Consider the following 24,208-nt stretch of genomic DNA (forward strand, 5'->3'; position numbering starts at 1 on the left):
TGAGCTCACCACAGGCAGCTGTTAAATTGGCACCCGTTCACGTTGGGCCAACCTCAGGGCAGCTCAGACTGTTTCTTCAATTCCCTTCCTGTCAGACAACACCCACCATCTCTCCACTCCGGCAGAGTTGAGAAAAGTCTCTCAGAACTGAGGCTGCCCCCACTACCACACCTACATAACCTCTCCAGAAAATGAACTCATCTTCTCTGGTTGAGCCAACTTTCTCAAGAATGCCACTCACAGGAGTTGTGCATTAGAGAGAAAACAAATATAAACAGGCCAGCTTCGGCCTCCGTGGGGGGGCTATGCCTTTGTAAGTGACTTAGAAAGCATATCCCCATCCTATAGGCTCAGTGATTGAGTGGTAAGGTTCCCAGTTCCAACACTAACGTGACGAATGGGTCATTAATATGCCATGTATATGCATGCCTGGAGTCCCTCCCTGGTTCAGCATTCCGGCCACCATATTGAACAGAGTGTACAGTCGGTGTTTCTCATGATACTATGACTACAAGCATGCTGTGGCTTACGTTGTGTTCTCAGTGTCTAGCACATGGTGGTGCCCGGCAGGTAGGTAAACAGGAATAGGAAGAACAAAGACTGACTCAGGAATATACTCAGGTCCAGAGAAGGTGTTCATGCCCACAACTCCAAGGGCCATGACTCCCTGAGGCCAGCCATAACGGGTGAGACAGACCTCCACTGGCTGTGGGCGCAGAGGGAACAGTGAGAGCACCTGTAGGGTCCCGGGAATCCATGCCACACATCCAGTCAAAAACCCAAGGACAGACACCTCCATACACAACATGTAAGACAGGAAGTTCGGTCTGTTCAGGCCAATGTGAACTTAGAAATGAAGGTGGAATCTTAAGCAATGCTCCCTTGGACCAACTTCTCAAACAACGGAGTTGTCACAAACTGCCCTTCAGGTTAAAGCATGCCCTCAAGTTTACCAGTGTTTCCTTTTGTCAAAAGATCGAGTTGCTTAGCAGACCCTGAGCAGAAAGAAAGGGATTACAACCAGGAGACAGCCACAAGGACCCTTGGTTAACCCTTCACTTGACAGCTCTTTCTACGTTACCTTTTCCTCAGTACGGAAGCCTGTCAGAACGCAGCAAAGAAAACCAAGTTGTGTTTTCGCAATTCCATAAGCCTCTCTGGGTGGATGAATTCTCTCTGAAAATGATCTTATTACAGAAGTGTTTAAAATCCTTCAAAAGACTGAAGGCTTAAATATTATAGAAGAAAGAAGTCTAACGCAGCCGAAGCCGGGCAGCCCTCCCTGACTGTAACCACTCCACGCCATCCTGGTGGGGAAGTTGGTCTGGTTAGTATGCCTACTAAATAAATACTGCCTCCTCTTAATTATGACCAAATTATTGCAGGGGATGGGGTGGTAAGGAAAAGGAAGGAGATGCTATGTGTATGTGTGAGTGCCGGCACAAACTTGTCAGTTCCTTAAAATGGACGACCATTTAACAATGTGGTGTGACAACCACTTTATGAAAGCTTGTTGCCTACACCCTAGACTCTCGTCATCTCTGGAAACTTGCCCTTTTCTTTTTTCAATATTTAATTAAGAGAATTATGTGTATGTGACCATGTGGCCGTGTGCCTGAGTTTGGGAGCCTGCAGAGGTCAGAAGAGGGCACTGGATACCCTGGAGCTGATCTACAGGTGGCTGTGAGCTATAGGACTTGGGTGCCCTTTGGTCCTCTGCAAGAGCACACGTTCCTAACGGATGAGCCGGCTCTCCAGCACCTTACCACTCACACCCATTTAATAGGCAAACCTGTGCACGTTGCCGGGCAAGATGACCAAACCAGGTACAAACCTGCTCAGCCCGGGAGAGGGCAAGGCGGACCGAGTCGAGGCCAGCCTCCTCTACTACAGTGAGGCCCTGTATGAATCAAGCATCAAAAGCAAACCTTACTTTACATCTATTTATTTTGACTTGGTATTGCGGCTCCCCCAATTGCTGGCAATTTCTGATCTTTTTCTGGACTTACAGTAATTTATGCTTCTCTTTCTTATAATTAATTTGCATTAGTCTATTTGTAGTTTTACGAATTTCTGATGCACTTATGAGAAATATTTATATTTCATGGTTACAAGATTTTGTTCCATGTGTTGCAAACACTTTCTCCTTGTCTCTTATTTTTGTAAGTTGTTCTGGAAGTTTCTCTACAGATGATATATATACATATATATATGTGCATATATACGCATATACACATATATACACATATACACACATATACACATACATATATACATACACACATACATATATACACACATATATACACATATGCACATATATACATATATACATATATATACACACATATATACACACATATACATATATACACATATATACATATATACACACATATATACACACACACATACACACACACACACACACATATATATACATATATATATTTTATGGTACCAATGATTCTCAGTTTCTTTTTCTTTATGGCTAACATTCCCCAAACTTTTCTTTCCCTTGAAAAACTTTTACTTTGTTCTTCCATGTTTAGATTTTTATTTATGTTGCATTTTATACCCTGGGCCCAAGCGCAGGGTATTCAGAATGAAACGACCAAATGGAATGACCTAATAATGCATTACTTCAAAACCCAAGCCAGGGTGAGCAAGATCTCCATCACAGACAGTGCATAGCAATGTGCCCTTTGGAAGAAAGAGTCCCACCTTCTCCCTTTTCGTGAAGACCGGTGTGTCTTAGCCTCCATCCCAAGCCCTCCTGGAAAGCTGCCCTATAAACTCACTGGAGTGCCCTGCCCCTGCTGAGCTGTCTGCAGCTGCACACAGCTTGCCCTGGGGTTTCAAACATGAGCTCAGAGCCCTGGCAGGGACATCTAAGGCACCAACGCTTCCCAGCAACATCAGGAGTCCACAGGTACCAAAGCATCGGGGAACTGAGACACGTGCGGTAGGATGGGACAACAGGTTTACCCAAGGATAAATAGGATCCTTGGAGGTGGGACATGGGCTAAGGCAATCACCCTAACAGTAATACCCAGGGGCACCCTGGGGCAATAGGAGACTGATTGAGAATCTGAGCCACTTAGCCCAGGCATGGAAGGCAGCTCTTCCAGCAGACAAGAACGAAATCCAGGGTGCCCGGTCCCTAAGGCCAGAATCTTAACAAGTCTGACTGGCAGCAAGGACATGTCTGGATCTTAGAGCCCCACCCAGTTTACATCAGGGCCTCTAGGTTTAGGACCCATACCACAACACGCTAGGTACAGAGCTAGGGTGGGAGAAGGTTCAACAAAAGCCCGACTACCTGAGCTTGGTCCCCGGAGGAAAGAAATGACCCCTCAAAGTTGCCTTCTGACCTCCATATGTCTGTCATGGTGCGAGCATGCTGACACAGACAACTCCATCATACGTATGCGAGCGTGAGAGAACATCAAATTAAAATATTGTAAAGTCTACCTACTCTCTGAACTTGGGGCAAAATAGTCAATGAGGACAGATCACTTTTCCCATTTAAGTTGCAAGAGAGAGAAAACTAAAACTGGGAAAATATGAAGATTAAAAAATACTCAGCGTTAGGGGAAACCAAAGTGAAAAACTATTAAACAGGGGGTGGTCCCCAGGGATGAGCAAAGCTCAGGGTCCTGCTCTGTAGAAAGCCCTTTCTCTGGTGCCCTCTGCACCTTCCCTCCCTCCAAGCTCCACGCTCCCTCTCCCCCTCCCCTACACGGCAGTCATGCCATTACTTTAAACAGGAGCCTCTGCCCCAATTCTGCACAGCTTTTCTTTATGTGGTGGGGGATTGGGAGGGTGTGATGTAAGGAAGCCCAGTAAGCATGCCACCAGAAGATGTTTTTGGTTTTGCTTCCGAGGGGTCAGTTAGGAAAGGGACGCGGAGAAGAGAATGAAATTTTGAAAGAAATATTGAGATGGGAATACTTCTTAAGCCCACAGGAGTGGCAGCATTTTGAAAGGTAATAGGATACTTTTAAGGTTGCCATTTTTTTTTCATTGAACCCACTATGGATTCTGAGCACAGCCCCCTGGTCATGTCTCCCTCAGTCTCAACAGTTACGGGTATCAACAGAAGGAAGGCCACACAAGTAAAGGACGGGAGGTTAAACCAATTTTCCAAGCTCCTGTTCCTTTTATGGGACTGTAGTTCAAGGTGCAGTGTGTGACTCATCGCCACCCAAACACCAGAGATTCAGTAATGAATTCAAAGCTTACAGGAAGGGATTACTGGGCTTTGGTTTATTATCGTAAAAACAGTGTCGATGACGACGGTGATGACGACATCCGTATCTGTATGGCGACAACTTCAAGAGATTCTAAGCTGTACAGTGGGGGGCTGCGGGAACAGGTCTGTTTGGAGTGTGCTAGTCGGTTCTTTGGTCCAATGGGGCCCTGCACTGAATCATACTGGAGGCGTGAGTGTCTGGACTATTTTTAATGAACTCTGGGGAGATGTGTTTGTACTACCCTTGGGTTCCTAATATAACACTCACTTCTATTTGTGGGATGGCTAGCACCGTCTTCCATTCAGCCTCTCTTTGGTGAAATACATCCTCATCTGCTGAAACCAAGGTCTCTAAATGTTTAATTAGTTTTAAGTTCCAGGTGTGTGACATATTCCCTCACAGACATCCTATAATGGAAGAACACGGCGTGGGCTCTGTGGTGAGCCCTTCCTTTCACCAGCAAAACAGACGCCTTGGCAGCATGTGGGAGAGCGGCCATGATAAACACTTATGTCACTGCCAGGACGAGCCACTCCTCACAGATCTCTGAGTGATTCGACTCCCATTCTTACCAACAGCAGCCCCTCCAGTTCACTTCCCTTCCTGCTCAATCTGGGAATGCAGAGCCTGGAACAGGACAACCAGCCTGCCACAGAATCCCACCCTCTTGGCAGCAAACTCCTTCCCAGCAAGCCCTTCCAACTCCCTGCCATGGCTCGAGGCGCAGAGGACAACCTCTTCCCATTGGACTGATCTTGTTCAGTTTCTGTGCAGTGATTTTGTGTCTATATTTCTTCCTGTGTCTGTCCTGCTTGGCAGAAACAGGTATACTGATAAGATGACAGCCACAGGGGTGGGTGACTTGCATGGTTCTAGGACACCTGTCGATGGCGAATGTTCCTATAGTCTAAATTCTTTCCCAAATCCTAGAACCTACAGCATGGTGGCAGGAAGGTGGATGGGGCAGGAATTGGAATCTATGTAGCCTATAATTGCCTTGAGCTTGGGAACTATTAGTATAAAAATACTCTTGGCGATTTGAATGGTTGAACGAAAATTCACACTCATTAAACACCACAGTCGAGGGGCGACGTTCAGCCTCTGTGACAAAAATGACTTTACAGCTGGCAGTTCAGGTGGCAAAACAATGAGGGCTCCTCTAGCTCATGATTAGATTACATTTTTAAAATTTCATGTTCCTTTGTGGTCAGTCGGTTACTCCGACTTATCTTCTAATGGCGAACAACCAAAGGGAGAAATTAAAGACAGAACTACAAAGGTGGCCAAGGTTTTGCAACTGCTGGCTGTGTCTTTCATTATAAATTCTTCTCTGACCCGTTGATAACAGGTTCCTGACCTTTACGCTGCTTCCTATATGCACAGGTCCCATTCTGTACTGACACTCCTTTTTAAGGTTTGCCCTCTGACCTTCTCTCATACACCAAGCCCTGGGCTATCTATCTTGTCCCCCCATAGCTTACGGATGTGAAGGTGTTGCATATTACATACAAGGTGATCAGGTCCAAAGCAGGGACTTCTGTTGGCTAACTTGTTTGTACGGCGTCTCTCATGGAACCATATTCTGGCAAACACTCACCAACAACTTTAATAACGCTAACATTTTGCCAGAGATTTTCACATTTTGCACCAAGAACCCAGCACAGATCGTCACCAGAGAAGAAGACTCATGGTTGATCTAAGGTATCCGCTTATATATCCCCATTATATATCCCTGTATGCACACAGGCAGTTTGCATCACAAGATTGGAAGTGGTATCCTGTGATCCAGGATAACCAGGACACATCCCTCCACCTTCAGTCCCAACCAGGCACCTGCCAAGGCACAGGTAGGCTGGGAGCAAAGGCAGGGATTTGAGTAAGGAATCCCCAGAACACAGACTCTGTGCAAAGTAGCATCAAAGGCTAGAGCTCCTACCTAGCACAGCTCCTTTTCTCTACATACATCACAATCTAGATTATCTTGATCTCTTCAGGGGAAAAAAAAGTTGCAATCCAAGATGACTGACAACTTTTTCTTTAAATACAGAAACAAAACAAAGCAGCAGGGGAGTAAAAATATAAAGAGTTAGAAACCTTTAAAAAAAAAAATCCATCCCCTGCCCTTACTATAAATGGGAACTAAAAGTACCTAAAATCATATTCCTCCCTTATAGGAGTCATTTAAAATCCACCCTCACCTCACCTCCACATTATAAATTAAGAAGGTGTCAGTAGAAATACGGCTGCACATGTAACTGTCATAGCCACGGTTTCAAGTGTGGCTCCTAAGCGCGTGCTGGCTGGCAGCCTGCTTGCCTTCCACTCTAGCTCCCCATCGCTCTTGGGGTCCACTTCTGTTTCCCATTATCTCCTATTACCTGGATAACCCCAAAAAAACTAGTCAACAATCCAATCGCATTAAAAGAGATACTTTTTTTTTCTTTTCTTCCAAATGTTACCTTCAGCAACTCACTATCAGTCAAAGAGGAAAATTTTTAGGGCATCTGAAGGGGGGTGAAATATGTATTATATATATATTAACACACACACACACACACACACACTCATCTCCCCCAACAGTAACAAACTAATTGCAAACCAAAGAAGATGGGAAAAGCTCCCTTAAGATTCCCACCTGTCGAGCCAACAGACTTCTCTGAGGCAAAAGAAACTTTTTTTTTCCTTGAGGTGGGGTCTTCTGCATCCTAGGCTGGCCTCCAACTCACTCGACTCACTATGTAGCTGAGGAAAAACCTTCTGATCCTCCTGCCTCCACCTCTCAGCTTCATGGGCTACACCACGATTGCCAGGTTTGAGGGAAAAAAGTCCTGTGAAGGACTTAACTGTTCTGCTCAGCTCTGCTCAGACCAAACTCCAAGGGAACACACACACACACACACACACACACACACACACACACAGAGACACACAGAGACACAGAGAGAGAGAGAGAGAGAGAGAGAGAGAGAGAGCACCCCATAGACCCTGCATCACTCACAGCTACCCTTTTGCAAATGTACCTTTTTTAAAGAACAGGTCTTTAAATTGAACCTCCTTCAGTGAGCTGTTGCTCGGCTGGTCGATGGACATAATCAAGTCCTTTGCAAGGGACTCCAACTGTGGCACAGCCCATCCAGTTCAAACCATTCTTCAGCTTCAGCCAATCTCCTCTCCAGGCAGCTGAGAGCTGTAGTTATAGCTGGTGTGTGTGTGTGTGTGTGTGAGAGAGAGAGAGAGAGAGAGAGAGAGAGAGAGAGAGAGAGAGAGAGAGAGAGAGAGAGAGAGAGAGAGAGACGAACTGTGTGTGGTAGAGGGAGTTCTTAAGTCTCTTTCTACTCTATCAGCAGGGGCCCAGCCCAGGTGCTAGACTCAAAGTCTGTGGCTCCAACCACAGACTATGACTACCAATTATCAACTGCCATCAACAGAAATCAGGAGGTCTGTGGCAGGAAGCTGGCGATGTCACAGACAGTAAGCCCGAGCGCCTCCAATCCCAAGAGCACTCAGTGTTGTTGACGACAACATATATCAGTGATTAGTCTGCATTTCTCTGGCTTTGGCCTCACACCCAGACAGGTCACATCCAGACATGTCACATCCCAACATGTCACATACACAGGCAAGCAGAATGCAGCTAGACAATTCACCTTATTCTAGTACATTCGCTAATCCTTTTTTTTTTTTCTTTTTTATAACAGGCAAATGGCGAAACAGACTCTTCAGAAGAAAGAAGCCTCTGAAAATCTCAACATAGTATCTTTTTCTTTCCTCTCTGCTGGAAGCTTTCAGAGTTGAGGACTTAAAATGCGAGCTTACTGAGGGTAACCCGGCAAGCAAAAATATCAGCCTTTGGGTATCCAGCTGCCAGCACCCAACACATCTCTCCTTCTGGAGGCCCCACTACAGGCTATCTTTCTGAATCCTCCTCCCCACCGAGTCCGGACAGCTTACACCAGCTCTCCCAGCATCGACAGCTCCCAATGCCTTACCACAACGAGAAGTGCTCGTATTCTCAGATTCAAATTCTCCCTTAGCAAGCTCTCCTGGCTTAGAAGCACAAACACAGCACAGAGAGAAGCCTATAAAAACAGAACTCTCGATTTTACTATGCAGTCTTAGTTCAAGCAGTTCTAAAATTACAGAAAAATAACCCCCAAGTGATACAAAGGAGCCATTCACACAGGAAAGCCAAGACCTATCTCAGGAGCGCTCTTCCTTTTGTACACGAAGCCCCTTTTCTCTTGAGGTCTAGACAGTGGTTTTCAAACGTCCTTAAAACCTTTCTTATGCATCCTGATGTCTCGAGGCTGTGTGGAGAGGCTTTGTGGATGGCTGCACGTCTGTTACAGTTTTCAGAAGAAGAAGAAGAAGAAAAAAAATCACCTGGCAGCCACAGTGAGAAGGGCCAAGCGCCCTGGTCACACTGCAAATAACCCCAGCCGCAGGCCCTGCACTCTGCCGAGAATAGCTTTTGTTTTTCCTTATTTAGGGTAAATAGGAATGATGTGTGGGCCAGGACAACAGTGTTGGCTGGAGGAGTTGTCAAAGCAAAGCTGTTGGTTGCCACCAGAGTTAGAAATAAAGACAATTAAGGCCAGCAGTCAGTCCCTGCCAAGAGCCTAAGAGTGTCACCTGGGGCATGACAGCAGGGTCCAGGCACTTTGGACATCACTCTCTCCTGGTCCAGTTATTGGGGGCAGGAAAGGAACAAGAGGACCTCCTGGATTTTGGGGATGCTTCACACAGCTTCAGAAGGTTCAGCATGAAAACTGACATGTGATCAGATGGTCACATCAAGGCAAGAGGACAGTTCTTCAGACGCTCATCCTGACTTCCCTCAGGGTTATACTGCTGAGTGAAGAGTCGGGGGGAGGGGGAGTTCAAGTAGATTCGGGGAAGTCTCCAGTTCATGGAATGTTCTAGAACAGCCAGCTGCAAGGAGAATTAGAAACTGTTTCCGCTTCAAGTCAGCTTCTCTGGCCTTCAGCTGTCTCTTTCCCCTAGAGCCCAGGGACTCTTGCAATCGAGGGACAGTAGTTTGCAGTCAAAGGTAGTTGGCATGATGGCTAACAGTGACATCACTCCACACAGGAGAGGATATGATTGCCTTCTAAGTCTCTTGTAGTATTTGGGGATTTGGCAAGTTTCATGGGGTCTGAAACTCCCGTCTGCTTTTTGCTACCGGACACATCTGCGTTTTGAAATGCTCACGAATAACCAGCTTTGGAGTTTACATTTTTGGAGTCTCATCAACACTCATCTATCCAGAAACCCGTGGCACACAGGGGCACATGGCAGGTGGATCTCTATGATCTGGAGGGCAGCCTGGTCTACACAGCAAGCGCCCGGCCAGCCAAGGCTACATGGCAAGACCCTATCTCAAACAAAACAAAAACAGAAGAAGGGGCACACATTTGTGATGTCCAGTTGACTCCTATCACCGGGCATTTTGGTCACAAGTAACCAATTTGAATTAAGTTATGATCATTCTGTTTAAAATGAAACTAAAAGCCTTTGACCTTATAGATGAAAGTTTAAGCTTGCTACACACACACACACACACACACACACACACACACACACACACACACACACTGCTGTCTTGTATTCCTGTGGGACAGTCACTGTAGACTGCTGAGCACAGTGTCTACAGAAGCAGGCTGGGTCTGTAGTGTGCTTGGTGCACAGCCTGGTTAACGGTGCACAGTGCCTCAGCCAGCATTTGCTGAGGGACTCTCTGTGTTGATTCTACAACCTCGACTCTTGTTTTTTTCTGCCTTAAACACTCCTGAGGAAGTTTCTCCTGAGAGAGGGTCCAGAAGTCAGATCATACAAACCGTAATGGAGGGGTTCAGCCTGTGACAAACATCTCATTCTAGCTACAGTATGTAAAGACTGGCCCTGTTCCTTTTAATTACTTATCTTATGTTTTTTGAGACTATAATAATTACATCATTTTCTTCCCTTCCCTCACCCCAAAAACCTACCACTTACCCTTCCTTACTTTCCTAAAAAATTTATAGTATTTTTCATTAATTTTTGTTATGTGTATATACATATATGTATATGACCACATATATGTACATGACTATACATACTATACATACACATATGTATACATATATATGTATACAGACATACATATGTATATGTGTATAAATATGTATATATGTATACATACATACATGCAGTCATACATGCATAGTACATATGTATAAATGCATATGACTATACATATATACATATCTTCATTTATACTCATATACATATATATATTCCCAAACACATAAATACAATATGCTCAGTCCATATACTATTGCTTGTATGTATGATTTCAGGCTATTTGGTCCTGGATAACGTGCTCTTCCCTTGGGAAGACTATTCCTCCCATTCTCAGCATTCCTTAGCTGCCTGCAGCTCTCTGTACAGGCCCAAGACCTCACGAGCGTTCCCTCACCCACATTAGCATGTCTGCTGATACTACCCTTGTTCAGCTCCTGTCTGGTTAGTTGTGTTGGCGAGACTTTCTGGGTGTTGTTGGAACAACTACGTGCCATGCTTCTTTTCCCTCAATGCAGAGGAAATGGCAGCACACAAAGCTGAAGGGCATGGGGAATGTCTGATGTGCTAGACACGAGGACACAAGTGTGCCACAGTGCAAAACACATTGCTACCACATGCTCTGCTACTGTGGAAAGCAAGGGCTCGAGAAGGCTTTCTGGATCCTCGCTTTCTAGTAAACTCTGAGATAACCCATGCGTCTTCGATATGCACAGCAGAGGCTCGGAGCATGGTGCCAGGTGGGATTACCTCACATGGGCATTTCACAGGGCTTGTTGGCAGCACTGAAGACATGTCGAAGCAGCACTAATGACCTCACCACGGCTTCCCCTAGAGAAGTCTTCAGCAACATAATCTATCTGATAACGTCTGTGAGGTGTTTACAGCCCTCCACAGGAAACACGCAGGCCTTGACTATAATCCTATACAGATAGATAAGCCTTTCTGAGGCACCGAACTGTCTCAGGGTCCATCGGTAGGTAGGTCATCGTGTCTTAAGGAACTGACCCTACTCAGAGGACTGGCTTTCAAACATGGTCTATATAGGACAAATTAAGGGAGCTGAAAGCCTTGGGGGTCCCTGGCGCCAAGAGAGACAGGGAGCTAGTAGAGGAAAGCAGTATAGCCAAATGGGTCAGGGCTAGACCAGGGGAGTAAAGCATCCCCCTCCCTCCTACCCAGGAATATTTGTTTACGTGATAGCATTTATGACGTAACTACCCAGCGTCTTGTGTTTTACGTCATAGGCTCCTTTGCCATCTCTGTCCTCTGCTCCATGCACAAATTCTCACTGTTAAAGATCAGTTGAAGAGGTACAAATACCCTTCCAGCGTTTATGAAACAGGAAGCTGGCATTCATGGAAATCCAGAAACTTCCAAGCTTGGTATATTTTTTTTTTATCTTCACACCAACCCCAAAAAGCATGTTTTCTCATTCCCAATTTGTTGATGAGGGATCCAAGAGAAACAAGATGTAGAGGTGGGTAGGAGACGGATTATAGACTTGAAATTTGCTATGCACCCATAGTTTTGCTTGGTGAACAGAAAACCAAATATTGTTCATCAACATATGTAAAACTCCCTGAAGCTACCAAAGGATATTAGCAGATGGGTAAGCACTTGCTATGATTCTTTCTTTACATCTCGATTGCCCATTTTAGACATTAAGAGATAACCCATATTAACCCATAAATCCATTTCCACAAGGCTCTTACGACCATTTTGTGTTTCAAATGCTTGCAACCCCATTGAGAATCAATGGTCCTGACCATTATATTATATGTTCCTATTCTTTGGGGTTTTTTTTTTTTTTTGGACTATGCTGTAATATTTTGATCTGAGATGAGCTTTTCCATATAAAAGTGATACCCTGGAATTTGGTCTTTACAAACTGAAACTGTATTTTAAGAGTTTGTAATGTTCAAAGATCAAGGAATTAAAGCTCTAAAGGAACGTAAATACTGTGTTCCTAAAGACTCAAAAAAGCAATAGTTTGGTATTTGTGGAGATTAGCCTGTAGCATGGAAAATTTTACTAATGTATCCTTGGTGCTCAAAAACTGCAACACAAAGAGGTCTTTATATAGAAATCTAAAGACTACATTGTGTCCAACTAGCTCTATATTGATATAAATGTTAATAAACGTAAAAGTGTGTGACTTATGTAGCCAGCAGGCCAGTGAGATAGTTTAGAACATTATTAAGTAGTCAAAATCAATAGCTTTAAGGTAACCTCTTAATAGGAAGTGAATTCCATGTATTAACAAATTTTAGAGTTTACCTTTTATATAATCTATGCAACCACAGCACTATTTCCTTTCTAAGGAAAAAATTATTCATATTTATGGTGGTCCAGATTTGTATAATGCTCAAGCCATCCTCTGCTAAGTGGGATATTCACCTTAGTGTTATTATTGTTGTAAAAATTACTTTTCCAACCAGTAGAAAATACGTAGATAGTTGAGTAGCTAAATTCAGGTATCACTTGTGTTTCCAGAGCTGTCGCCTAACATTGTTAACTTGAACTGGGGTCCATCTTCTCTTCTGTAAAATGAGACACAATATTTCCTGCATATGGCACTTGGGAGACTGAGATGTAAAAGCTCCACTAATCAGAGCCTGGCCCCCAGGATCTGCAGCAGCTCTTGAAGCTCATCGGAAGATCAGAATCTCAGCCTGACTTTAACAAGGTCTTAGGCCAAGGCCAATGAGATGGCTCAGTGGGTACAGGTGCTTACACACAGGCCTGACGACCTGAGTTCACTCCCTAAATCCTGCAAGGTAGCCTACAAGAACTGACTCCTAAGGGATATGCCCTCAGACCTCCACACTTTACACACACACACACACACACAGAGAGAGAGAGAGAGAGAGAGAGAGAGAGAGAGAGAGAGAGAGAGAGAGAGAGAGAGAGAGAGAGAGACACACACTTTAAACAGAGAAACTTTTTTTTTTTTTAAAGAAAATTACTTTAATTACAGGCTGACTCATTGGGACACCAAAACTCAGGTGTGTTCCCTGGAACTATGTTCAACAGAATGAAGGAATGAGAAGAGAATATGGGCCTCTCATCTCTCATGTTAACTATTCCATGATGACTTTAAAGAACAGCAGTCAGTGTGCCAGTGTTTGTGTGCACACGGGTGTACGACAGCAAGGCTGTCTTCCTAGCCTGAGGGTAATAAATATGAGTATCACAGGGTGGGCGCTGGCCCTTCTCCCACCAGCTAATGCTGGTCCCATTCACTAATGCTTTGGGAGAAGCAGCAGGGGTTGACGGTGTTAAGGGATCAATGGGAATAGCAAAGGAAGAGCCTCCTGTGGAGATAGGATTTCTTTGTCTTTTAATACAGACTTTTTAATCTTATTGTCTGTGGCATGCGTATGTCTACATGTGCGCGTGTACCCATGAGGACTCAAAGAGGCATCAGCTTTCCCTGGAATGGTGTCTCAAGTAGCTGTGAGTTGCCGACAAGTGTGCTGGTAACCGCTGGACTGGACTGAACTGCGGTCCTCTGGAAGAGGAGCGATTGCTCTTAACAGCTGAGCCAGCTCTCCAGACCTCCATTTTTTTCTCTTTTTAAAAATAGTAAGTTTGTATTTATTGTTTGAAATGTTCATTCATTTATACCTTGTATTTTGATAACACCCAGCCACATTGCCTCCTCCTAACTCTCCATGGACCACTCTACCCCCATCACACTCCCAAGTTCACATCCTTTTGTTGCTCTTGTGATCACTAACCCTCTGGGTCCAATTAGTGCTGGCCATATGAACTTGAGCATGGGGCCATTCACTGGGCATGGGCAACCTACCTGTAGCCACATCTAGAAAAGAGAGTGACTCTTCCTTCCCTTAGTAACCATCAACTGCCAAAACCTCCCCCACCAACAGTGAGCCCTTCCCTCTTCGCACTGGGATTTTGTCTGGCTTGATCTTGTGTAGGTAACCACAGGAAGGTACTTGAGTTGCTGTGTGCAACAGATCACCATGTAGAAACATGAAGGAGGGACACATAACCAAAACAGAATCAGTCATGGCTAACACCAGGACCGTACTCATAAGGGGCACAGTGACGGACATCTCAAAACCATGTGAGCTCCTGCAACTAGGCCATTTAATTCTTGTAACTACTACCAAATGAATACTAGATGTGATCACTTAAATACGAGTGATCATATTTAACATATCATACAGGAAGGTGAAGTACCTCGACTGAAGTCACATAGTGTGTAAGTGCCACGAATCCAGCCATACCATCCACTACTAACCAGATGATCAGATAATTATAAATGCAGGGGATCCCAGTATGACCCTAGAGCCAAACTCCATTTCTAAAGGTGCTTTGATCTAGAAATTTCCTTTAAAAGGATCAAAGGATGAACTACTTCTCTAGGACAAGGGCTCTTGGGAAGGTCTGAGCCATTAGCTCCACCCTTTGGAAAGTTGGTTGGATTGGTTTCGTTTCTGTTGCCGTGATAGAAGACCCGGACAAGAAGGAATTTGGGGGAGAAAGGGTTTATCCTGTCCCCCTGCCATCTATTGATTAGGGCCAAGAACCGATAGGCAGGTGCCTCCTTTGACTCAGGCCTCCATGAGGAAAAGCAAAGCCAATCACCTGCCCCAAGCCAGAACCAAGGCAACTTGGGACTATGGATGCCACACAGTGCCTACCACCGTGGTCAGACTCCTGTCTGGCCCATAGGTTAGGTCACCAACATGAAGCTTGTAAATTCTCCCCCCAAACCCTGAGCAGTCAGAACCCCACCCCCTCTTTGCTGTCTAAATCTGAAAGGAACATTCTTTCTTCCTCTCTTCCTTCAAGACTCCATATGGCTCTCTTTGATATGATATGATATGATATGATATGATATGATATATGTATGATAAATGATGTATGATATATGATATGATATCTCTCCCAATGTTCTAGAAGCCACATCTATGTCTCCCAGTAAAGCTCATCTGTGGGTCTGAAGTCCTCTCCTCTTTCAGAGTGCTGTCATGTAACAAAGGTCTTCCAAATGTTACATTGTATCAATTCCTTGCCATGAAGCTGCAGTTTTGTTTTTTTTTTTTTAAGCTATAACATATAACAAGCTTGACATGCTAAAGTTTTTAAATAATGCCATGTTTTGTAGGTATGTGCACTATTAAAAGTTCAATTTCACCACAATCTCTAATAGTATGAAATACTAGACATTTCATTTGCCAATTTAGAAATATTTACTAGACATAATTTGGTTTCAGTTGTGTAAGGAAAATATTTGTTCAACTGCATTACATAGTGTTGAAAACCGAACATAAAAAAAAATAGACAAATTAACTTGCAAGAATAGATTTAAGAGCTCCGCAGACCTATTATCAGGAAAACCAACACAATCGGTAAAAGAAAAAAATAAAAAAAAAACTATTGTCTCTGAAATGTGTCTAAAGCAATTCAGCAGATAAACATTTACGAAAATAAATCCACTACATTTTCTTAAGAATAGCGGGACCATGAGGCACACGAGCCATACCCTTTCCCAAAGTCATCGGCACAGAGTTCACTCACTGTGGGGACGGGCACAAACAGTCTTACACTGCCCTCCCGCCCCAGCCCTTGAGGGAGACGATGGTACCCATGTGAGACCAGGCTGGCCTTTGACATGGAGGTTAAGTAGCAGGTGACTGGTCAAGCGGCCTTCCTTGCCCTTCTCTCTTCTCCCTTCCCAACTCTTAGGAAGGACTTCACCAAGCACAGCAGGCTGAGAACATCAGGGACTCAGGATCACCCAGCCTGGTTCAACAATCAGGAGAAAGTTCCACGCTAGGCAAGCTCAGAAACACTGTCAGGGAGCTGGGCATGGGGTACAATGTGATACGGTGTGGTGTCCTGTAGCAGGGGTGTGGTGGGGTGCGGTGCCGTGCGGTGCCGGTGTTCACTGAGAGAACTGGTCCAGGGCTCCTTTGTCACCTCTGGAGCAGTGACTGAAAAGATCTTGTCCAGAGTGGAATCATACAGCACGAGAGTGGGCTACAGTGCCTAAGAGACAATTTATTTAGATGAGAACAAGAGGAAGCTCAAACATGAAGGTGATTCTGTCAAGAATAGAAACTTCAGTAGCAAGTGACTAAGAAGTGGCGGTAACCTTGTAGCCAGCAAATTCTACATAGCACAAAAAAGAAAGGTTAGGAAAGTTCTTCCGAGGTTAGACCACACCTCAAAGGCTAGCACAAAAATGGCTCTGTAAAAGGGCCTAGCATAAGAAAACAAAGCAATCAGCTAACATAGTTAGTGGCTATTTAGTGGAAATTATCAACTGGGTGTTAATACCAACTAAGGTAGACTGTGTAATAGGAGTTCCGGGTAAAGAAATACAAAAGTCTTGCTAAATGATTGTGGTCACTTGTGACTGTTTGAAGAGTGATGGCAGAGGTGTCACACTGCAAGCTAGAGTTGAGTCAAACAGACCAGCCAAGTCCCTAAGTAAATAGAGAACAGCAGGTTCAGGGGTCGGGGGCTGGGATCAGCAGTTACTATAATGTCAGCAGAAAATGTCAATGTCCAATTTTCAACAAAATATAGGAGACAACGCTTGGCATAGAGGAACATGCCAGTAATCCCAGCACCTGGGAGGCAGAGGGAAGAGGCTCCTGAATTGAAACATAGTAGGCCTGACCTACTATGTTTCAGAAAAATAGATAGGGGACATGCAGAGAAAGAAACAAGGAAGTGTGACTCAAACACAGAATAAAGCAGTCAATAGAAACTACGTATTACCTCAATGTCAAGGCTTAGCAGGAAGGCTCGGTAACACTCACCATTATTATGATCAAAAACCTAATGGGGAATGGTAATTACAGCAATAAAATGTGACCGCATAATATACATTATATTGATACATGGTCCTGTGCTGTTTAAGCTTATTGCAAGTGAACTCTGAAAGTGAGGAGGTCCCCGTCTGTCTCCTTGAAAACCCCAAGTCCTGGGTCAGGCCCCTGGCTCTGTAAGGGCAGAGGAGAAAGAGCCAACAGCTTGAGAGTAAGAGTTCAATGAGAACAGCTATTAGGTAAGCCACTTCCAACAGAGGTGGCTGCTATTCATCCTGTGATGTAAGAATGTCTCTATGACTGGAACAGAGCAGAGAACCATGACCAAACATTAGATGGAGCTGGGGGAATCCTGTGGAAGAGGGGAGGAGATCCTGAAGGAGCCAGAGAGGTCAAGGACACAAGAAAATTTACAGAATCAGCTTCGTGGGCCCATAAGGGTTCACAAAGACTTAACAACCAGAGAGCATGCCTGGGCAGACCTAGGCCTTCTACACATATGTAACAAACATACAGCTTGGTCTTCATGTGGTATCCCTGACAGCAGGAGCAGGAGCTGTCTCTGACTCTGTTGCCTGCCTTTGGTTCCCTTTCTCCTAGCTGGGCTGCCTTGTTTAGCCTCAAGAGGAGATGAGCCTGGTTCTACTGTAACTTGATATGCCAAGGCAGGTCGATGTCTAAGGGAGGCCTCCCCTTTTTGGAGAAGAAAGGGAGGGGACATATGGGGTGAGAGGGAGAGACTGGGAAGGGAGGAGGGAGAGGAAGCTGTGATCAGGATGTAAAGTAGATAAATCAACAAAAAAATTAAAAAGAAAGGGGAAAGGAGGGAGGGAAGTGAGGAGAGAGAGAGAGAGAGAGAGAGAGAGAGAGAGAGAGAGAGAGAGAGAGAGAGAGGCCTCTAGCTATCCAGAAACCCAAGGTGGCTGGGTGTGGTGGCCATGCCTTTGATCTCTTGGGAGGCAGCAGCAGACACAGGTAGAAATGTCTGTGAGTTCAAAGCCGTCTGGTCTTTGTAAGATGTTCTATGCCAGTGAGAGCTGTACAGTGAGAAGGTCTCACACAAACACCCAGCACAGGGGTGCTCTGATAGACACTCAGACACAAGCACCCATGATTTAGTCTTAGGAGCACTGAGGCAGCAGGACTCAGGAAAATTTTTTTAAGAAACAGAGGTGGGAGTTGGTTTAAGAGTTCAATCAGATAGTTGCACTTTTCTTTCAAAAGCCAAGGAAGGGCAAGGCAAAAGTCTCAGAGGTCATTGGAGTGAAGGTGTCAGCAAGATCTTCCCTAACTGGGGACCCTGCCTGCTGTAACACGTGAGATGTCCCCATTGATAACAACAGTGCCCTGTTATGGGGGTAACCAGCTGCTTTCTGATTGGATCGAGGCTCATTCCACAGGAAGGAATTCACATCTAGGACTTTGAAGCTGGTCAAAAGCCCCCGCTGGGGAGTCCGTGAGTTGTAGGAAGGAATCGATTACTACTGCAGTTGCAGTGCTAAGCGGGCATGCTGGCTGACTTCTAAATGTCTGTTGATAGCCGCAGACTACGTGCAACTCTCAGCCTCAAGAAAGAAACTTCTGCCACAGGAAGCAGTTTAATGCAGATACTCACGAAAGGCTGAAGGGTCGAGAATAAGTGAGCCTGGAGGGCTCAGTTCTAGAAGAGGCGTCTGAACCACTCTTTGCTAATGTTCAGGGGACGGACGCTTGTGGAACAGGGGACAGAGGGTAGAAGAGCTGGACGTTGGGAAAGCCTGTCTTCTGGACACAGCATGGCCACTGCACTCAAACACAGTGGTTACCATGGTCACCAGCACAAGACCTGCATGAGATTGAGCTGTCATATCCCAACCTGGACTGGGAAAAGGGGTACCGGATGTTCCACACGTAGTTGAGCCGGTTTTGAGCAGTGACTGGATGCTCCATGAAACAGACATTTTTCTTCAGTGGTACAGCCACTGGAGTAGCTGCCCATGAGACAGGAAATGATCCCGCAGCCACACGTGTGAAATTGTTAAAGGATACTTTTTAAAAGAGCATTTTAAAAGAATTTGCCCACCTCTGACCTAAGCGGTGGTGGTGTTTCCAGGAGTGGAGATCTTCCAAAAGAAAGTGAAGACACACATACCTAACTGTTACCATTTGCTTTCTCCGGGTTCTGCGTGACTCTGGTGTTGAAATCTTTTTGTACTTTACCTGGGGATACCCTGTGATGATAAAGGACACATACACTTGCAGATCTGACATAATTATTTGTCAGACAGCATCTCACTGTGTAGTCCTTGCTGGACAAGACCTCAGTAGGTAGACCAGGCTGGCTTCAAACTCAAAGATGTCAGCCTGGCTCTGCCTCCAGAGTGTTAGTATTAAGGGCATGAACCACCACACCCAGCATCATTTATGAGGAATCCAGACCGTTTTGATATGAACTTGTCTAAAAGTTATATACGTAAATGTGTCATTCTGTGCATACAGATGTGTGTGCACATGTTTCAAAACTCTGAGGCATTCCTCAAAATAAGACAACCACTATTGTACTACAACGTATTTGATTAGGAGAAGAAAGGTAAAACATCGTAGCACAGACTCAAAGTCCTCGGTTTCTATTCTTTATTGGGTATATTTTCATCTTCCAAGTGGAAGAATTAAAGCCTCAAGGAGTTTACCACTCATGGTTTTAATCCAATTAGCTCACTTGCTGTCAAGCATTGGGTAGCTTATGCATTAAGAACTATGTCTGATCCTCTATACTTCCTTCCTATCCCGTCCAATACAGGAAATTGAATAGAAACATGTAGCAGAGGGGATGGGGAACTGGAGTAGCCACTAGAAAGTCCCAGACTCCAGGGAGGTGAGAGGCTCCCAGGATCAAGGATGACGACTTTAGCCAAAATACTCAACAAAGGGAGATAGAACCTGTAGAGACCACCTCAGTACATAGGCATGGCCCCAGCTGAGAGATTGGGCCACCCATGCATCTCAAAATTTTAAACCAAGAGATGTTCTTGTCCAGAGGAAAGACAGGACAAAAATAAATAAATAAAACAGAGACTGAAGGATAGGACATCCAGAGATCGCCCCACATAGGAATCCGTCCCATCTGCAGACACCAAACCCCCACACTATTGCTGATGCCAAGAAGCCCTTGCTGACAGGAGCCTGGCATGGCTCTTCCCAGAGAGGTTCTACCAGCACCTGACCAATACAGATGCAGAAACTCACAGCCAACCATCCCAATGGATGAGCCCGAGGTCCCCAATGGAAGAGTTAGGGGAAGGACTAAAGGAGCTGAAGGGGATGGCAACCCCATAGGAAGAACAACATCGACTAACTGGACCATCCAGAGCTCCCAGGGACTAAACCACCAACCAAAGGGTACACATGGAGGGAACCAAGACTCCTGTTACTTATGTAGCAGAGGACGGTCTTATCTGACATCAGTGGGAGGGAGGGAAGCTTGATGCCCCGGTGGAGGGGGAGGCTAAAGGGGTGGGGTGGGAGTGGGTGAATGGGTGGAGGAGCACCCTCATAGAGGCAAAGGGGAGGGGAGTGAGGGGGGATGGGATGGGGGTGGTGGTGAAGGGATAACCAGGATGGGAGATATCGTTTGAAATGTAAATGAATAAAATGATTAATAATAATAATAATAATAATAATAATAATAATAATAATAATAATAAAAGAAGTATGTCTGATCTTTTTCTTTAAGGAAAAAAAGCTGTGGAGACCTGTTCCTTTGACAGCCAAGTTCACTTAGGAGAAATTTCATAATTAGCCACGCTTCAGTTTTCCTATTTGAGCTGTTTCCACGACATGATTGATGAGGTTTTCCCCCTCCCCCTCCCCGTAACACAGGCTTCATATTCTACAATGTGTCTGCATATAATGTGATCTCCATACGACTCCTCACCAGTTTGTGCTCAGTAACAGATAGTTTGCTTGACGGAACGAGCGAGCTTCCACTTGGAGAAAATCTGGGAAAGCCCACGCTATAATTAAATGCTTTAATTTTCCTAATGGGTTTGGGAGGGGGGCGGTGGACCAAATGTGTGCTAAAAGATAATCTCCTGGAAGAGGAAGTCTGGATGGAGGCTTAATCAAATCTGGGTCAGAAGTTACATTGCCAAAATCACTAATCATCAAAATAGCCCTTTCTCATTGGTGCATTAGTGAGTCTGGGCATCCTTCACCTGGAGCAGGCTAGTAATCCCCCTGCCTGGGCACAATCTTCTTCATATTCCTCAGTATTAAAGGCTCTTAAAGGACCCCTTAAAAACAAAAAAAACAAAGCTCATGCAATAAATTTAGGACAACAACATCGAAAAATTCAGAACATGCTGTTATCACCAAAAATAGCTTAGGGGCTTCCAGTACCCACCCTGGACTAGAGAGAGCTGGGAACGGATTTCTCCCCGATGCGGAGTGAACTCCTGCTCTCCCTCCGGGAAAGCTGATGTGTTGGCTAGACAGGTAGACATTAGGTACTCAGGCTGTCTGGATGCTATGGAAACCAAATCGAGTGCATTTGACCATGGGTAACGGGGTCAGACAAGCATGAGGCTCAGCCTTATCCCAGCCGGGGAAGAGGCCTCATCTGCATTTGCTTTTTGCGACAAGGTTGCCGTATTTGTCAGTTCTGATATAAAACAAGTTCTCTCCTCATTATCTGGTATTTTAGCGAGCAGTAGAAGCAATGGATAAGGACAGCCCCCCCCCTTTTTTTTCCTTGCCTGCTCAGCCCAGCACAAAGCCTAAAGCCCAGACAAAACATGTTTATACCAAATGTTAATCACTGCACTGGGGACAGAAGCTTGGAGGGGTTTGAGGCAAATACGTAGGCTTTATTCTGGGCCCAGAGTGAAAATGGAGAAAGATACTGGAGCCCTCGCCACCGCAGGGTTATTTTCACACAAAGTAACTTTCTTCACCGTGACAGACTCTGACTTTTAATTTGCCCCATGTTCAAAACACACAATTAAAAGGAGTTGCGGGATATAAATAGTTGTCCAGCATCAGTGAGGAATAGGTGTGAAAAAGACAGATGAATTTCAAAGGCCACCTAACACACAAACCGTCTGTGGGTGGCACAGAGAGTTGCTCAGGGGGACAGGACAAAAAGCTCCTGGAACTACTTGGGGAGGAAGGACATGAGACACAAATGGGTATTTACCTACTAATCACAGAGGGCTACGAGTCAAATTTTATAGCCAGAAGGGCATACAGATGGGCTCTGTGCCTGTGATGTGCATGGGTCCTGCCACACGTCAGGGTTGCAGAACTGAGGAGTCCCAAAAGGCAAAGGCAAACGCAGACACCATGATACCATGTGTCTGAGTTAGGGGTCTACTGCTGTGAGCAGACACCATGACCAAGGCGACTCTTATAGGGACAACATTTAATTGGGGCTGGCTTACAGGTTCAGAGGTTCAGTCCATTATCATCAAGGCGGGAACATGGCAGCATCCAGGCAGGCACGGTGCAGGAGGAGCTGAGGGTTCTACGTCTTCATCTGAAGGCTGCTAGCAGAAAACTGGCTTCCAGGTAGCCAGGATGAGGGTCTTAAAGCCCACATCCACAGTGACACACCTACTCCAACAGGGCCACATCTTTTAATTGTGCCACTCCCTGGGCCAAGCATAACACCATGCCTCAGTGTATGTCTACTCATGATCTCCTGGGGTCACTGCTGTGATCTCGGTATCTCAAACAGCACTAGACAGGTATAAAGTACCAGTGACAGCTTGCTAGGTGAAGGAATGGATAAAACCACACTGACAGTCAAGGGGCCTGGCTTCTTCTTCTGTAAGGACTTACCTTAGTACAAGTAATAGATGTCTAAAAAGTTATCTTCTCAGCTATGGTGCATACTCATATTCCCAGTGCTCAGGAGGATCGCCACAAGCTCAGGGGCAGCCAGAGCTACAGAGCAAGTCACAGGCCAGCCTCAGCTGTGTGGACATGGGTATCTGTCTCATATTTAAAAAAAAAAAACAAAAAACAAAAAACAAAACCTGACAACACTAGTCAGTTCCTCAGTTGAAAGCGGTGGTAGTGCTGGGAACCAAATTATTTTCTTTTCCTTTGGAATTCAAATAAAATAAACTCTTTGGGCTTCCAGTTCGATGCTTTCTAGGATCATTAACTAGATTCTAAGTATTCAAAATGCAGTACAGAGTTGGGGAGCTGGCTCCGTGGATACAAGTGCTTGTTTTGCAAGATGACTTGAAGTTTGAATCCCCAGAACTCATAGCAACGCATGGCTATACATTGGTGTGACCTTAGGACCAGGGGAAAGGACAGGCAGATGCAGAATGCCCACTGGCCAGACACCTTAGCCGAAACAATGAACTTCCAGTTCAGTAAAAGAGCCCCGTTCTCAAGGCAAGGATGGGAAGGGCAATAGAGGGAAATGCCCAACATCCTGCTCTGGCTTCTACATGAGCAAGGGCACACATATGCATATCACACGCAACACACACACACACACACACACACACACACACTACTATCCCTTTCTCTCTCTCTCTCTGTCTCTCTCTCTCTCTCTCTCTCTCACACACACACACACACACACACACACACACTATCCTTTTCTCTCTCTCTGTCTCTCTCTCTGTCTCTCTGGCTCTCTGGCTCTCTCTCTCTCACACACACTATCCTTTTCTCTCTCTCTGTCTCTCTGTCTCTGTCTCTGTCACACACACACACACACACACACACACACATACACACACACACACACACACACACGGGCCTCTCATCCTTCCCAGAGATCTCAGTAACAAAAAGCAATTACCATACACAAAGAGATCGGGAGACCACACCCAACTTGTCACCCTGGGCTGGGTATCTTTGGTCAGCCAGCCTTTCTTCACCTCATATTGTCATCTGCAAACTCACATGTGTAATATCTGACCTACACATTTCATAAAGCTGTTTTTAGAAAAATGAGATAATATAGAAGGAATGCTACAATGTTAAACGATATGTATTTGTATGATTCTGTGATGATGTTACAACACTATTAACTTTTCATTAAGGGTTAACAGCCAGTCCAGTTAGCTAATAAACCCAAGA

At 45.1% G+C, this 24,208-nt stretch overlaps 1 protein-coding gene across 3 annotated transcripts in view; it reads right to left on the reverse strand.

Annotated features, from left to right (window-relative positions):
* Positions 1 to 24,208, reverse strand: part of Ldlrad4 (low density lipoprotein receptor class A domain containing 4) — a 203,232-nt gene that overhangs the window by 25,605 nt on the left and 153,419 nt on the right. The window contains exon 1 of one of the 3 annotated variants that reach the window (XM_032885583.1): positions 7,277 to 7,361. The exons of the other annotated variants lie outside the window; for them this stretch is intronic. Within the exon in view, the coding sequence (XP_032741474.1) occupies positions 7,277 to 7,346 (70 nt within the window). The 5' untranslated portion in view covers positions 7,347 to 7,361. Of the gene's footprint in view, positions 1 to 7,276; positions 7,362 to 24,208 lie in introns of those variants that run through there. 3 annotated transcript variants of the gene reach the window in all.

This window comes from Rattus rattus, chromosome 15 (genome assembly GCF_011064425.1).
Source record: "Rattus rattus isolate New Zealand chromosome 15, Rrattus_CSIRO_v1, whole genome shotgun sequence".
NCBI lineage: Eukaryota > Metazoa > Chordata > Mammalia > Rodentia > Muridae > Rattus > Rattus rattus.